Below are 17,872 nucleotides of genomic sequence, written 5' to 3' on the forward strand. Positions count from 1 at the left end.
AATACCGGAACAGCATCCTTTAAAGCTCATCTGCTACCAGAATTCAAAATACAATCTGCATGCATCAATAAATTGTTCAATACGTTGTTCTGATTGAGGCTGGTGTGCTTACTGTGAAAATCCATGTCAGAATGGCTGTATAATCATATGTTAATTTTCATACAGGATAGGAAAACTTTCAAACTGGATTATACAGCCATTCTGACGTGGATTTTTACAGTTTGTACACCTGTCTCATCAGGTCCAGGAGAGCTATTTATTAATAACAACACAATCACCCAGGATGACAAAACTAAAGTGGCCATAAAATGAAACTTGCAGACTAATGTGAAAACCTTCTTCCAAGGGGATCTAACCATAAACCAGCAGGAACATAAAAAGCCATGTTTTAGTGTACTGTGCCCCTTGGAGTGTTTGGCCGAGCACCCACCAGAAATCAGTTGTAACAGCCGCAGTTTTCACCTAAAAATCAAACAGCACTGAAAGCCTCTCCCACAATGTTCCTATAAGAAAAATGCCTCAGGAGACAGCTCTATGCTTTAAATGGGGACTGTACTTTAAGAAAAATTTGCATAACTCAATAGTACATGCGATTTATAAGAAAATTAGTAATCTCTTCCGAGAAATCTGCTTCGTTCTCAACTTTTGAGCAACTTCTCACCCCCTCCCCCTCCTTTTGTTTCCTGAAATTTATAGAAAGAAGGTGAGTGATGAGGCAGGAAATGGGCAGAGGGAGACACACAAAGATCATGCTAAGCTTTCTAACAAGTCTTTTACCTCCCCAGCGCTTGACTTGCATCCACACAGCTCTGCACTGCTATGTAATGTCATCTGTACCTCTGCGCCTTTTGTGTTTGCGCTAACTTAGGAATGAAGAGCAGAAATTTCTCCCTGTGTACTGTGCTGTATAAGGCCTTATTCACACGTTCATGTTGCATTATATATATATATATTATATTATATTATATTTTATTTTATTTATTTTTGTGAGGCACTGACTGGGATCATATACGAGGGACGTTATTTATCCCCCAGAATGTGTACAGACACCTATTAAACCCATTCAAGTGCATTGCAGTCACAGACATACCTGCGGCTGCAATACAGGAATGAAGGTGAGCATAGCCTGACCGGGTCAATCTGGCTAAGACAGATTAGTAAAACCCGACAGGGCCTTCAGTCCTTGGAGGAGGCTACAGGAAGGCAGTGGGGCGGCTTCCTCCCCCAACCCGGGTTTCCCAGTGGCTCTTACCACAAGTCCTTTAAAAACCCTGCACTAAGGATTAGTGTTGATCAGTGTTGGGACCTGCTAGAAGCATAGCAGGAAAGCTCGGCAGACCTGTGTGTAGCCGAACCTACGCCTAGGAAGGCTCTGCACCCGTCAGGCTCTGAGCGGCCCGGCGCGGCCATTGCCCACGGCAACCGTTGTTATGGATTTATGTTAACCCGGCTGCGAACCGGAGGACTTTCTGTTTACCCGTAAGTTGCTGAATAAAAGCTGGTTATGTTGGACTTGCTTGGGTCACTGCCTCAGTACACCGCCGCCTATATATAAATATATATAAATAAATATATATATAGTGGTCCAAAAGTAGGTGGGCAGAAAGTGTAATAAGGTTATGAAGGGGGAGATTTGTCAAACACTAAATTGAAGCCTCCTGTCTGGATCATCCTCCAATAAACCATGAATTAGATGTGGACGATAAGCTTTCCACCCAATAGATTTCAGGATTCGCATGATAGAAGCTCGTGACATTCCCAATTCCAAAGAGGCTCTTCTGGTGGACTGTTTTGGACTCTGAACCAATGTTTCAGCAACAAGTTGTTTATTATCTCCTGTACAGACTGTTTTGGGTCGACCAGTTTTTGGAGCATTAAGGATTGAGCCAGTGGCATTGAATTTGTCACGAATGCGGTAAATGGTTTGTCTCTTTGGGGCTTGAGTACCAAATGTTTCAACCCAATTTTCTCTAATGGTTTCAGCATTTTGAGATTTCCAATACTCTGTTAAAATCCATTTTCTTTGATCTGTATTTAAATTATTTGCCATTATGTGTTATCTGAATTATCTGAGAAGAAAACAGATTTGGGGGAGATCTATCTGTGAAAACTAGATCTGTGAAACTGGCTGTTGCCCTTAGCAACCAATCAGATTCCACCTTTCATTTTCCGAAGAGTCTGTGAGGAATGAAAAGTGGAATCTAATTGGTTGCTAAGGGCAACTGAGCCAGTTTCACTTTACACCATGTTTGATAAATCTCCCCCTTCATAACCTTAATACACTTTCTGTCCACTTACTTTTGGACCACCCTGTATATAATATATATATAATTTATATTAGTATCTTTTTTTTTTTTCACGGATACAGCACCCATTAGAATCTATGCTGCTGTGTACATGTCTGTTTTTACGAACCGTGTGTCACACAGAGAAGCATCCGTTCTTTTTACCGGTATCACGGATGAAAAGGGCCAATACAAGTCTGTGGGTCTGTGAAAAATACATTCAGCACACAAATAGCCTCCGTGTGTAATCCATTTTTAACACTGATGGTAAAAACGGACACGGATGTCACACTGATGGTAAAAACGGACACACGGATGTCACACTGATGGTAAAAACGGACACACGGATGTCACACTGATGGTAAAAACGGACACACGGATGTCACACTGATGGTAAAAACGGACACACGGATGTCACACTGATGGTAAAAACGGACACGGATGTCACACTGATGGTAAAAACGGAAACGGACACACGGATGTCACACTGATGGTAAAAACGGAAACGGACACACGGATGTCACACTGATGGTAAAAACGGACACACGGATGTCACACTGATGGTAAAAACGGACACGGATGTCACACTGATGGTAAAAACGGAAACGGACACACGGATGGTAAAAATGGACACACTGATGTCACACTGATGGTAAAAGCGGACACACTGATGCACAACAGTGATAACACATTTTTCACATGTGTTTAAACACAGACGTGTAAATGAGGCCTTAGAGAGAGAGATCATAGCAGCTAGTCTCGTCCTCCTGCTCAGAGTCTATTGCAAGTTAGAGAGAACTCCTGCAGAGGGGAAAACATCTTTTAGCTGAAAAGGTCTGCTGGAGGCCCTCTCTTAAAGTGAACCTGACATTTGATATATGCTGCCCTTGAATCGAGCAGCTTAGATCTGGCACTGGCTGTGTGATTCATCCATGTATGTGTGACTCTGAAACACTGCGGCATTTCAGAGTAAAGCATACTTTAAAAGCCGCTGTGGACTGAGCTGCTCTATAGACTAGTCGGACAGGCATGTCCGGGGCGGCTTCTCCCCGCCCGCTGCCCTGGATTGATAGGTCTCTGTCTACATGTGCTTATAGAGAAAGACCTGTCAATCCCGGGACCCGCCTCTCCAATTAGTCTCTAGTGCGGCTCAGTCCCCAGCGGCTTTTAAAGTCTGCTTTTCTCTGAAATGCCGCAACATTTCAGAGTCACACACATCTGAGATCATACAGCCAGTGCCTGATATATGCTGCTCGTAGATCGGGCAGTACTTATCTGCTGTCAGGTTCACTTTAATCCCCCTCAATCTTAGATTATTTGGGCAGCAGCTGTCTTTAGCGGAGCGCTCCTGTGTTCTGTATGAGGGAGCCGCTGTCAGACATCTCTGGCGGTGGCTTATCTAGGGGAGAACAAAGATTGACAGTCCGAAATCAGACATGCCGGATTCATAACTCCCCGACAATCGTTTGTGTCTGGGAGCTGTCATCCGAATTCATCGATACCTGCAAGTTCAGTCAAAATTAATTTAGCGTTTCTGGGGGAGGGTAAATCGGGCTATAGATACTAAGAATAGTCAGAATGATAACCTCTTCATTAGGAAATTCATATTTTTAAGTGACTGTATTTTAGTGAGTATTTTGCATCAGTATCCGTAAGCCAAAAGATAAAGTTAAAATTGTATTTATATTGCATGATGAATACTGGAAAAAAACAACCATGTTTGAATTACATTTACTTTCAGTTAAACCTGCATAAAATAGAAAAAAATGCCAATCTGTAGCTTTTGTGCACCCTAAAATAATGTTAATGTAAAATCTTCAGGCCACAAAAAAACAAGTGTAAGTGTGTGGCAATGCGAAACATGTTTTTTTTTTTTTGTTTTTTTTTTCTTTTTCTATGAAAGATGCATATGTTTTGTGCAAAATCAGTAAAATCTAAAATAAAAAAATGCTTATTTGATATTGGCATAAATATTATAACCCACAGAATAAAATGTAAATCTGCAACAAGATCTACTAAGCGAATGTTCAATATTAGCATGTATACTTAGTGATACACTGGACTTTATCAAGTGGCAAGAGTTTATCTACTAAATAATGATTTGCCAGCCGCAAATAAATGCTTCATGCTCGGAAGCCGTATAACACAATCGGAGGCTCCTGAATGTGACCTGCTGTTGGCATCTGCAGATACCGTGTCATTGTTACAGCACCAGGGATGCCATGATCTTACTGACAGGTACTGTTAGCGGGAAGAAATACGTGGCGGGATGTGTCTTTTGACATTGGACATTGTATCTGCACAGCACCATCTTACTTTTCACTTCCTCTTCTCTTAACTTTTTCAAAATAATTAGTTGTAAATTCTTCAATGTGTTTTCCACTACATATTGGTGGCCTAGCCTTAGGACAGATAACCAATATCCGATTGGTGACACCTGGCACCCTCATGGATCAGCCATTACTATCTCCGACAGCGGCTAGATGTAAACCGTTTTGGAAGCGGAGCAGCAGAGATCTGTACACTGTGTAGTTGCAGTTCCCAGGTACTACAGATCATCCTGTTTACATCTGGCCACAGCCCTACCTGGTGGGACGCCTGGTGTCAGATCTTCTCCGATCTTCTATAATTAATCTATCCTACAATAGGTCATCAATATCACAGTAGTGGAAAATCCCTCTAATACATATTTTTTTCTTTTCCCATAAATACTTAATATGGAGTAACCCCATCTGGTATATTTGGTATGCCCAAATGACCTCTATGTTAGAACTAAACTATTTTATTCAATTGAATCCAGAGATGGGTCAGAGGCTTCAGATAATGATAGAACTGTTTGTGATTCCAGTCTGCAACATTTTTTCCTGCTTGATTAAGTAAATGGAAAAATGTCATACGAAGTCCTTGGATCATCACTGTTGCTTGACTGTGGCATGTCATATCAGAATTTCATCAAAATGCGGCTTCTACAAGCCTCCAAGCATCAAGAGGTCTGAAGTTGTGCATTATTATATAATAAATATACAGAATTTATTGTTTAGCTGAGGCCTTTTAACGCTGGTCCAATACTATTGTAATTGGGTTTCACATAAGGCCTCCACATTACGCATTCGATGAAAGTCAGGTGAACCCACTGATTTTTGCAGGACCAACCATTTGATGTGTGTGGAGGTCTTCTGACTTCATGCGTGCTCATGTGTACGGTGGAGTTACCTGACAACCATTTCATGCATGGATGGCCTCAAGGATCCCATACACATTAGACAGCTGTTGGCTGAACAATCGTCAGCTATCTGTCCCAACTCCGACATAAACAGGAACGCATGGCTCAGCTGAGCATCCATGTTTTTTCAAAGAGGAGGGCAGCATGTTGGCTCGGTGGTTAGCACTGCAGCCCTGCAGCGCTGTGGCCCTGGGTTCAAAGCCCACCAAGCACAATATCTACAAAGAGTTTGTCTGTTCTCCCTGTGTTTGTGTAGGTTTCCTCCAGGTACTCCGGTTTCCTTGGAGGAATCTAAATTGTGAGCCCCAATGGGGACTGTGTCGATTAATATCTGCAAAGCGCTGTTGAATAGTAATAAGTGAGTAAAATAAATAAAGAGGAGAGTAAAGGAAGCCACTACCAAATTGCTCTGGCAGCGACTTTTCTCCCGAATTTTAGACTGGACGGGAAGTCAAACTGCCCAAACCTTAACCCCACTGATACCATATCAAGGAGAGTGGGAAGACCCCTACACTAGAGATGAGCAAATTTAAAGGTGCCTGGTCCAGCTGCTACATCCGTGGTCTGTGGCCTCTGGATGGGACCCCTGCGAACTTCCTTATACCAGCTGTAATCCCTGGCACCTCATCTGATTTGTGGGGGCAGTGCAATGTCATAGTTGCTTCATGATGCACACATGATGTCACACCGGGCGTGCTCATTAGAAGAGGCGCCAGAAGATTTAAGCAGATTTAGAAGTCTCCCGTCAGGAGGCCATAGGCCACGGACGAGGCTTTGACTCAACTCGCTCATCTGTACCCACAGTAACCCAATATATATTTGAATATCGGCTAATATTGTACACATTGTTCTCTGTTGTGTGTCCCTCCTTATCTTCTGTCTCTAGCTTCTTACCAGCCTAAGTGATAAAAAAGTAGAGATACTTGGGTGCATCCTCTTTAAGGATTTTGTTTTTTTTGCAATACTCACCTGTATTAAATGATTCTGAACCTTTTATATCTAGCAACCAATTTGTGGGTGGTTAGTAATGCATGCATCGCAGTAGGATTCCAGGAAAGTAAGGTAAAGATTAGGGTCAGTCAATTTGTGTGGGAAGTTGCAAATATATATATTATTAAATATTTTTAAACTCTTTTAATTCTAAGTGTGACTATCAAAGCTTGCTGTAACCTGCGATCTGTTTGTGCACAGGTGATCAGCTGTATGAGCTCTGTAGCAGAGCACTGTCTCCCCTCTCTACTCCGCACATTGTTTGACTGGTATAAACGCCAAAATGGAACTGAAGATGAATCGTACGAGTACAGGCCTCGCTCTAGCACAAAATCAAAAGGGTAATGCATTTATTTTATTGCCAAAAAGTATATACTAAAATTACCAATTCTATTTACAGTTTTAGAAAGCGTTGTCTCAAGCTTCACTTATGATCCCCCTCAAATGCAGAACTCTGCGGCTCCTGTCCTGGCGAGCTCGAGCTGTTCTTGTCATATCCAAATGGTCACCATGTCCTACTCCATTGCTGAGGCTTTACCTTAGTCTTTTTCTGGCAAAATCCCCTTTTTGCCAGGGTGGAACCTGGGACAACCGACTAATCTTAGTGACAGGCACAATTTGAAGAAGGTGGTCTCTGATGAGACCACCACCCGTTAACCTTGATATCCATTTTTAAGACTATGTTTAATCATTGTATTACAGAGATGAACAGCAGCGAGAAAGAGACTACTTACTTGAAAGAAGAGACCTAGCTGTCGACTTTATTTTCTGTTTAGTTTTGGTCGAGGTCCTCAAACAGGTAAGCCCCCCTGTCTCGTATATGTCGTGTTATGGCCCTTTTAGGTGATCCAGTTTTTGGGTGACAAGCATTTGTGGCAAGGCTCATTCCCAATTATTGGCTAGTTTGAACAGGTCGGCAAATGCTTATTCGATAGGTGCGGTTGTATTTATGCCGGCATAAAAATCATTGTTGTCGGCAGCACATTGTCCTGTGTAATCGGGTTATGTGCTGCCAACAACATGGCACTGTATGGGGACAGAGCGATTATATTGACAAACTTTCTGTCCCCATTACGGTTTCGTCTGCCTCAGTAAACTGGCCAGTAATTGTCTTCTGATCGGCTTCTAAATTGCCGTCCAGTGCTTGTTTAGCAGCCTGGATCTGCCAGTGTGAACAGGCCTTTATTCTGCCTGCGCTGTATCATTTATATACAGTGATTGTAATTGAGAAGGAGCTACAATATGCATGGCAGAGGACGCCATATAGATACATGACAGTTTACTATTCGTAACGCTTTCATCTTGCCCTGCAGATTCCTGTTCACCCCGTTCCAGACCCCCTAATACAGGAAGTTCTCAACTTGGCTTTTAAGCACTTTAAACACAAAGAAGGGTAAGTCTCCATATATTATAGATTTTACTAGTGTGACTCCATAGACCGGCTGATTTCAATCACTAAGCCAGCATAACATTGACAGAAAAGGGGGCTATTAAAATGAACTGAACCAGTCAACCAGCCCCCTTCATGTCTATCACTGGTGACACAGGATGCTTACTAGACTCTTCACTTCAGATAAGGACGTGTAATGTGTCCGCTCACAGCTTAACCAGTGTTAATCCTAGGTAACCATTATACCTGCACTATCATTTCCTGTACTACCCTCCTCTAAACATGTTTTCTCACGTTATAGGAAAGAAAACCTCCTTTGTCTCCCCTTATCTTATTTAACTGTGTAACTGGATTTCACTGAAGAAATCTGTTCTTATCGGTTTGTGTACATATAGCTCCTGAGGACGTGTATATTCATTACTGTAGTACGGGGCTGTGAAGTCATTTATGGAGGATTTTCATAGAAGACCTGCAACGTCAATGTGTGGCTAGTGAAAAACGGGAAACGAGAGAACATTCTTATTGCTTCCAAAATGGAATAGGGCAGACGGCACAACCTGTCCTTTCAATCGAGGCATCACGAGTATCCTCGTATAGTCCTGCAATCCTCCCATACAATAATTATCTGGGATGATATTTGTCACGTTGTCCTTGGTGGTCACGGATGTTGTCTTCTTCTGTGCTGGTAATATGCAGCCCATATGGAGAAACTTTGTGCCTTCACCACACAAGAATGAGCCCCCTGCAAATGTAAAAATCCTTAGTGTTCTTTAACTTTTGGGCAGATTTATTTTGCTACATGCGGAAGGAGATTTGAAAATCTGCACATCAGATCCAGAGCGTGTGAAAATCACCTTAAGGTTTTCATCATTGGTGTTCAAAAGGCAAGACACCACCTCCGTATTTGACCAAACTTTCCCCGTAAATGTAAAAATCCTTAGTGCTCTTTAACTTTTGGGCAGATTTATTTCGCTACATGCGGATGGAGACTTGAAAATCTGCACCCCATGTCCACATCAGATCCAGAGCGTGTGAATATCGCCTTAAAGTTTTCATCATTGGTGTTCAAAAGGCAATACACCACCTTTGTATTTGGCAAAACTTGCCCCCACACTATATTACCAGATTGAACTGCTGTTCTACTTTTAATAGCGGTCTTTGCAGTGCGTATCTGTACATCAGATCTATCCTGACATTTGTGGTGGCACTTCTGTCATGCATTATACTGAGGTAGGGCCAACAAAACCTTCAAAAAAATTGAAGGTATTACAACTCAATTTACAAGGGAGGAGATAGTCATGAAAAAGGATGTTACTGGAGTTTGTTTCAAGGAGTATTGCCATCCTGTAAAGTGATATTGTGAAGATATGACCTGATTTCAGGAACGGTGGAGGTCTAACCTCTAGAGTGCCCAAAAGATCTTTAATGAAGGGGTCACCGCTCTAGTTTTATGCTGGCTTCCCTTTACTTGCATACCCTTGCAGGATAAAAATACCCCTTTTATGTTTATTTTTAATATATTCTCCCCTCCAAGCAATCCAATTAGGACTTTAGCAAATATTGGCAGAGCATTGAGCTGTACTTGTTGACTGATCCTTTCTGTATATTTCTGTCTAGGTATTCAGGAACCAACACTGGGAACGTGCACATTATTGCAGATTTATATGCAGAAGTCATAGGCGTCCTTGCACAGTCCAAGTAAGGATTTCTTAGCCTTTTTATGACATGTCAAGTGAGTTTGTTTGGCTGAGTTTTATGCCATCTCTAGGGGGTTGTAAGAGGCCGTGGATCCCCTGTGTTCACACTGCAGGGGAGAGTCGAGAATATCCGGCGGCATGGCAGTGTATTAGGATTAAGTGGAGCTCCTCCTGCTTTCTTTTCATCATTTAGATTTCAGGCTGTGAGGAAGAAGTTTGTCACAGAATTAAAAGAACTGCGACAGAAGGAACAAAGCCCACATGTGGTGCAAAGCATCATCAGCCTGATCATGGGGATGAAATTCTTCCGTGTCAAAATGTATCCCGTAGAGGATTTTGAAGCCTCTTTCCAGTTTATGCAGGTATATAGTACCTTGGTTTTATCTAAAATGCAACATGTGAACACTAGTAAAGGCAAATCTTCATATGAAAACTTTTATTTTATATAGAAATTTATCCTATAAGAGCAAAATAGATATAATTATAGACTGTCCACATAGTGAATTGCTGAGTGGTCTGCAAAGGGGCAAACTTCTTTAAAGAAGCTCTGCCATGTATATTTTTTATTATATGTGTGTATATGTGCATGTAATGTAGTGTGAGTGTATTAATATAGTCACCTAGTGCTGCTCTGCTCTCTACGTGATCCAGCGCCACTCTGCTCCTCTTCATAGTGACGTCATCCTCCTGAAGACTCCCCTGGACACGCTGCGCTCTGCGTGACCCAGAAGTGGCTTTTACAGTGTAAGCCTTTGGTGTGTCAGAACCAGCCTCAGAACCGGGCTCCATGGACTTGGGTTGTAACAGAGATGTCCGGCTCACACACAGAGCATAAAGTGAGCCGGCTAGTCGCAATTGTGGTGACGACACTGAGAAGCGAAGTAGATCGCGCTGGACTCTCACACTACATTACATGCACATATACACACATTTAATAAAAAAAATATACATGGGAGTACTTATTTAAAGGCCCCCGATACACATTGGATTAAAGGGGTTGTCCAATCTTAAGATAAGTCTGCAGTCACTCTGTGAATCCTCACATTGTGTACACTGTGCACTGTGAGGATTTTCTGGCGCTGGGAGCTTTGGACACTTGACCACATCTCCGTGACATGTATGTGATTTGCGTACATGCCGTCACGTGCCAAATAGGTGGTCGCAGCCTTGCTCAATGCTAGTGTGTATTGAGCAAGGCTGCTAATAGTCTAGTTGGGATGTGGCCAGGAGTATGCATATCACATACTTGCAGTCACATGACCGCCGCTCCCAGCGCCAGAGAATCCTCAGTGAGCAGTGCGCCCAAAGTGAGGACTCACAAGTCTGCAGTCACATTGAGTTACTGCAGACTAGTAGCTTAAGAGCGGACCACTCCTTTAAAGTCAGCTTTAGGCTAAGTGCCCACAAAGCAGAAATGCTCCGGATTTTTTCTGCATCTCCCTGGCAGGAAAAACGCATGCGGATTTTACATGCGTTTTTCCTGCCTGGTAGAAGCGTTTGTGAAGCGTTTTTGCATGCATTTCCGCATGCGGGTTATCAAGCGCTTTCTAAGCGATTTTAGCATCACTTGGAAAAGTGCTTGACAACTTGGTCACACTAAATAAATCCATGCAACCAGCATGAATTTATATAGTGTGACCAAGTTACGATGCAAATGCAGCATCAATAGTTAAGAAAAAAAAAAAGAATAAAATGGTGAAAAATAAAACATTATACTCACCTTCCGATGGCCCCCGGTCTCCTTCTCCAGTGTCTTCGGCTGCTCGCAGTGGTGTTAAAGGTCCTTCCATGACGTCATTTAGTCATGTTACAGGTCACGCGACTAAATGACGTCATGGAAGGTCCTTTTACACCACGCGAGCCGCCGAAGACACCGGACGCACTGTACAGGAGACCGGGGGCCATCAGAAGGTGAGTATAATGTTGTTGTTTTTTATTTTAATTATTTTTTAACTACAGGTACTATGGTACCTGGGTCTGGAGGAGAGTCTCCTCTTCTCCAGACCCGGGTACTATCCGCGCATTGAATCGCTTAATATCCACATGTGTACATGTACTCATGTGGATATTATGCGATTCAATGGCAGCAATTTGCATTTCCGCAAAATTAATGGACGTGCTGCGGATTTTTCCGCAATGATATTCTGCAGTGGAAATTTCCGCAGCATGTGCACAGCACGTGCGGATTATCATTGGGGACCATGGGGCACGTATTACCAAGCGTTTTTTAAGCGTTTTCGCTGCGGAAATTCCACGGCGAAAACGCTTGAAAAATGCCGAGTGGGCACACAGCCTTATAGTGGGACTGGCTGATCATCTAATGTTCCCCAACTCCGGTACTCAAGAGCCACCAACAGGTCATGTTTTCAGGATTTCCTTACTATTGCACAGGTGAGATCTGCTCCATCTCCTGTGTGATACTAAGGAAATCCTGAAAACATGACCTGTTGGTGGCTCTTGAGCACCGGAGTTGGGGACCACTCATCTGATGTGTATGGTGGTCTCCCGACTCTCCCAAGGCTAATGAATTGCTCTCACTCTTTTTGTTCACCTGCTAGATAAGCTTTTGCCAGGGCTTTTTTTTCTACCTTAGTGAAGACACATGAACGCTTGGCTAAGGTTTAACCCGGCCTTAAAGCTGGCCATACACGTTAGATAACTGTCGGTTTGTTCTCCCGACTCCCCATACATGATTGTTCGGCTGGGCCGAGCGGACACGACTTCCACTGGGAGAGAAGAAAGTCTCCCCCAGACTTCCCTTAAGACAAAAGGACCGGCCTTTTCAATGGACTGATCCTTCTCCTCCGAGGCAGAACATGTGGTCTGCCGGTCACACCTAGTCTGTAGTACATAATGATGTCTGTACTAAGTAAATGTGTTTCATTTATTTATTTTAATAAATGTTAATAAAGATGAATATTTCTGCATATAGAAGAAGGTCAATGTAATGACTGATCCTTTTTGTGCTTGGTCAGGAATGCGCACAGTACTTCTTGGAAGTGAAAGACAAGGACATAAAACATGCACTTGCCGGTCTGTTTGTAGAAATTCTCATCCCTGTGGCTGCTGTAAGTAAATCTTGTAGTATGCAATGTAAATTCTGATCATTTTCCTGATGCTATACAGCTGCAACATATTCTGCAGTGCATCCTAAACCTGTTAGGAAACGTGTACACCTATCAATATGTTTTTGCAGAGTGGGAAGAAAAAAGAAAGCCTAGAGTAAACCCAGGCAAACACAAGGAGAACATTCACTATAAATGCAGACTCTGCCCTCGTTCCGATTCAAACTCAACACAAAAAATATAATTACTCTCAATATTCCGTACAGAATTAAATCAAATAGATCTATCCCTTCTGACACCATATTGTGTACATCTGAATTAAGATCAATGGTAAATATTATTGCGGTGTTACTATTAGGCTGTGTGCCCACTATGCTTTTTTTAAGCGTTTCCGCAGCGGCAATTCCACTACAGAAACTCTTAAACGCTTGGTAGAAGGCCTGCTATGTTCCCCAATGATAATCCGCATGTTCTGTGCACATGCTGCGGAAATTTCCGCTGCAGATTATCATTGCGGAAAAATCCGCAACACTACCAATTATTTTGCTTAATTGCAGCGTTTTCGCCGCATTGACTTGCATTGGAGCGCATGGATTCCGCATCACTGCATCTGCGGAATCTAAGCGTTTCAATGTGCGGATGGTACCCGGGTCTGGAGAAGAGGAGACTCCTTCGGACCAGGGTACCATAGTACCTGTAAAAAAAAAAAAAAAAAAAAAAAATTTAAATAAAAAATAAATATTATACTTGCCTTCTAATGGCATCCGGTCTCCATAGTGATGCGTCCTGGCTTACCGGCAACTCGCGATGATCTGAAAAGGACCTGCCGTGACGTCTTTTAGTCATGTGACGCATCACGCGACCGCTGACGTCGGTAGGTCCTTTACTCCACCGCGAGCTGCCGGCAAGCCAGGACGCATCGGATAAAGACTCCGGGGGCCATCAGAAGGTAAGTATAGATTTATTTTTTTATTTTCTACCATTCTTTTACGGTCACACTATATAAATCCATGCTGTTTGCATGGATTTATATAGTGTGACCAAGTTGTCAAGCACTTTCCAAGTGATGCTAAAATCGCTTGGAAAGCGTTTGTCAATCCGCATGTGGAAATGCAAGTGAAGAACGCTTCACATCCTCTTGTCCCTGGCAGGAAAACGCATGTACAATCCGCATGCATTTTTTCTGCCAGGGCGATGCAGAAACGCTCAGGAAAAATCTGGAACATTTCTGCATCGTGGGCACATAGCCTTAAGTTCACTACAATGTCTGTAAACCTTGGAGATCCAAGGTGTCTTATCACACCATGTTTAGAAGAAAGGACTAGAAAGCAAGTAAACTCACAAATACCCATTGCAAACCCTGCCTTAAACATACATTACTCTCTAATCTTCAATGTTAGAGCACATTATTTGCTGTTATGGGTATTGCCCAAAAAAGAATTGCATTGTCCTTTATAGGTGTGTCTAAAGTCTTGAAGTTCTGGACTCGCATGCCTTGAGCTATTTATACATCTCTGCAAGTGCATTATGTGAAAATTCTCTGTGTGAGATGAATACAAGCCCCTCACATTATGCGGCAGGACCCCCACAACAATGGAGAGAACCTATCTCCCTCAAACATGTACCGCTACTTCTCCAAATTTACTTACAGAATCCTACAAGTAAAGTTTCATTGATTTTGCATTACTTTCTTTGAAAATCCGACTCACACTGAGATGGCGTTTGTTACATGTCTACTTGTAATATTCATTTGGATAAATATAAGGAGACTACCTGTCTGTGTAATATGTAGGTGGAATACAGATTAATACTTCACTTGATATAAGGATGATACATTCTGCCAAAATAATAAGCAATTATCTTGGAGCCATGTCAGTTCTTTGTGGATAATGGTTCTGTAAGACATCTACCCAAAAGCAAAAGTGCTGAGCTTTCAACATCTGTTTCGGGTATAATAAGCGTATCCTTACATAGGAGTTACTGGCATTTTCCACTTACAATCATTGTATGAAGAGTTTTGATTCTGGAGTGGAAACTTCAGAATCAAAATCGCTCTCCTTTTAAATTTATTTATCTCTATCTCTCTGCATATATCCATATCTCTTTATATACAGTCATTGCCGGAAGTGTTGGCACCCTTGAAATTGTTCCAGAAAATGAATTATGTCTTAAAGAAAATGATTGCAATTGCACATGTTTTGTTATACACTTGTTTATTTCCTTTGTGTGTATTGGAATAACACAAGAAAAAAAAAAAAAAAGAGAAAAAAAGCCAAATTGGACATTGGACACTAAACCCCAAAAATGGGCCAGACAAAATTGTTTGCACCTTTCCAAAAATGCGGGTGAACAACTTTTTCAAGCATGTGATGCTCGATCAAACTCATCTGTGGCAAGTAACCTGTGTGGGCAATATGAAAATCACACCTGAAACAAGATAAATAGGGGAAAGTTGACTCCGTATATGCATTGTGTGTCATAGAGAAAAGAAAGAGGAGACGAGAACTGTCTGAGGACTTGAGAACCAAAATTACTAAAAAATATCAACAATCTCAAGGTTATAAGTCCACAGTGCGCAACATATAATCAAGAGGTTTACAACCCATGGCACTGTAGCTAATCTCCCTGAATGTGGACGGCAGAGAAAAATTGATGAAAGGTTGCAACACAGGATAGTCCAAACGGTGGATAAGCAGCCCCAATCAAGTTCCAAAGAAATTCAAGCTGTCCTGCAGGCTCAGGGTGCATCAGTGTCAGCGCGAAATAGCCATCGACATTTGAATTAAATGAAACACTATGGCAGGAAGCACAGGAGGACCTCATTGCTGACACATAGACATAAAAAAGCTAGACTGCAGTTTGCCAAAATGTATGTGAGTAAGCCAAAATCCTTCTGGAAAAGCATTTTGTGGACAGATGAGACCAAGATAGAGCTTTCCGGTAAAGCACATCATTCTACTGTTTACTGAAAATTGAATGCGGGCTACAAAGAAAAGAACACAGTACCTACAGTCAAATATGGTGGAGGTTCAAAGAATTTTTGCAGTTATTTTACTGCCTCTGGCACTGGGTGCCTTGACTGTGTGTAAGGCATCATGAAATCTGAAGATTACGAAAGGATTTTGTGTTGCAATATAGTGCTCAGTGTCAGAAAGCTGGGTATGCGTCTTGGTTCTTCTGGCAGGACAGTGACCCCAAATATACTTCAAGAAGCACCCAGAAATGGATGGAAACGCGCTGGAGAGTTCTGAAGTGGCTAGCAGTGAGTTCGGATCTAAATCCCATTAAACACATGTGGAGAGATCTTAAATTGCTGTTTGGAGAAGGCGCCTTCAAATATGAGAGACCTGGAATAGTTTGCAAAAGAAGAATGGTCCAAAATTCCAGTTGAGAGGTGTAAGAAGCTTGATGATGGTTATAGGAAGCGATTGATTGCAATTATTTATTCTCTTACTGTTTTGATTATTCTCTCACATTTATTCATATGAGATACCTTTGTCTTCCTAGGCTGTAAAAAACGAAGTAAACGTGCCATGTTTAAAAAATTTTGTGGAGATGCTCTACCAGAACACGTTTGATCTGAGCTCAAGAAAGAAACATTCCCTGGTGAGATATTTTAATAAACTTATGTGGATGTCTGATTTCCTGTTGGCTGTTTTCACAGTTTGTCCCTGAAATGTTGACCTTAGAGGCTGCACGGTTTTGTTATGTGATCTCCATTATCGCTGTGGAGGTCAATAAAAAAGCAAATATGCCAATACATTGTGAAAATATGTATACTTAAAAATTTGCAAAAGCGCTTCCACTTAACCAACGTTATGCAAGAAGCTGCTTGAAACACCCTGCCCACATGAATAAAAAGTGCCAGACTAATAAAAAAGGTGACATGCGGTAATTTGCACAACTATGCCCAGGTTAAGTGGACTTGAATCATATAAATAAAAATAGAATATGCAAATGTAATCCTCCAGAAAGCGTGAGAACTTGGAAGGTTCCCCGGATAGATGGGACTCATCCCTGATAAAGGAGGACGTTACCTCTGAAACGCGTGGGATAACTCTTTTGTTTGAGCCCGTACCAAGTGACGTCACGTTTGCTCAAAATGCCAGTCTTTTTATCCAGCGTGTCCGAGTAAACGCTGCTGGCCGGGGCGCTAGGGACGCTGCACTACTGGCTTTTGGATTTGAGCTATTCCACACTTTGGCGATCTAAGAATTAGGAATCCCATCTATTAGGTGAACCTTCCTAGTGTCATCCAACCTATCCACAAACAGGTAGGCACAGCGGGCTTCTCACGCTCTCTGGTGGATTACATTTGCATATTCTAAGGTTGTACTAAATAAAATAACCTATGGTTAAAATTCGCGCTAATGGTAGTAAAAGAAGGATTCGGGAGAAGGAATGACTAAAAAGTATTTTTATTGATACAGGTATTTAAAAACAAAAAAGGGGGCTAAAATAGATGATATAAGAGATTGATAAAAATTAATAAATAAATAAATATGGTTCTGAGTTAAAGGATAAAACGGCTTTTCATGGAGTCTTGAGGTAGTCTGTGCTTGAGTAGCAAAAAGGGTGGACCTGGTAAAAGAGAAACCGTGTTACGGTATGGTAATATGGTGTGGTATCGCTGTACTTAAAGTATCGGTTCTTGATGGGTTTGGTATTTGTGTGGGTTACCTGTTATGATTGGTCTGTGTATCCTTGTGGTAACCCTGAGGCTCTTTAGACGGTGGACTCTAGTGTCAGTGGGAGGCTTCACATATTCTAGATACCTGGGGTGCAAGAGAAGTACATTAGAACTTGAGAGTAAATGGCTAGACGTTATTAGTGGAAGTTGTATTTTACCTGCTGTTATTGTGACGATCGGTGGGCAACAAGGACAGAGGCGTGCGGTATTTGTATTTCTTGGACCGTGATCCGCAGGGAGCCACCTATAGTGGTGGACTAGTCCGGGATGGATATGGTCCTAGGATCGTAGTAGATGTTGGTTTGGTATTGTAGGCACTTGGTTCTCAGGAGGTACGACAAAATTAGGACTTACCCTAAGGTAGATGAGTTCTATTTGAAGTTTAATAGTCGTTGTTGTCCTTATAAGGGATGCAACAGGTGGGTCTGGTTTGTCCCTGTCCTTGTGAAAAAGGTGCAGCAAGGTGCTTCTGGTTATATTCTAAGGTTATTTACAGTTGAAACCAGAAGTTTACATACATTATATAAAAAGA

At 42.0% G+C, this 17,872-nt stretch overlaps 1 protein-coding gene across 10 annotated transcripts in view; it reads left to right on the plus strand.

The window, feature by feature from the left end:
• FRYL (FRY like transcription coactivator) overlaps positions 1-17,872 on the plus strand; it is a 298,660-nt gene that overhangs the window by 185,868 nt on the left and 94,920 nt on the right. For all 10 annotated transcript variants that reach the window (XM_073645520.1, XM_073645519.1, XM_073645521.1 and 7 more), the window contains 7 exons: positions 6,700-6,839; positions 7,201-7,297; positions 7,812-7,891; positions 9,506-9,586; positions 9,779-9,947; positions 12,561-12,653; positions 16,158-16,256. In XM_073645520.1, the coding sequence (XP_073501621.1) occupies positions 6,700-6,839; positions 7,201-7,297; positions 7,812-7,891; positions 9,506-9,586; positions 9,779-9,947; positions 12,561-12,653; positions 16,158-16,256 (759 nt within the window). The remainder of the gene's footprint in view (positions 1-6,699; positions 6,840-7,200; positions 7,298-7,811; positions 7,892-9,505; positions 9,587-9,778; positions 9,948-12,560; positions 12,654-16,157; positions 16,257-17,872) is intronic.

This window comes from Phyllobates terribilis, unplaced genomic scaffold, assembly GCF_046119375.1.
Source record: "Phyllobates terribilis strain yellow unplaced genomic scaffold, ASM4611937v1 Scaffold_1__5_contigs__length_1240528914, whole genome shotgun sequence".
NCBI lineage: Eukaryota > Metazoa > Chordata > Amphibia > Anura > Dendrobatidae > Phyllobates > Phyllobates terribilis.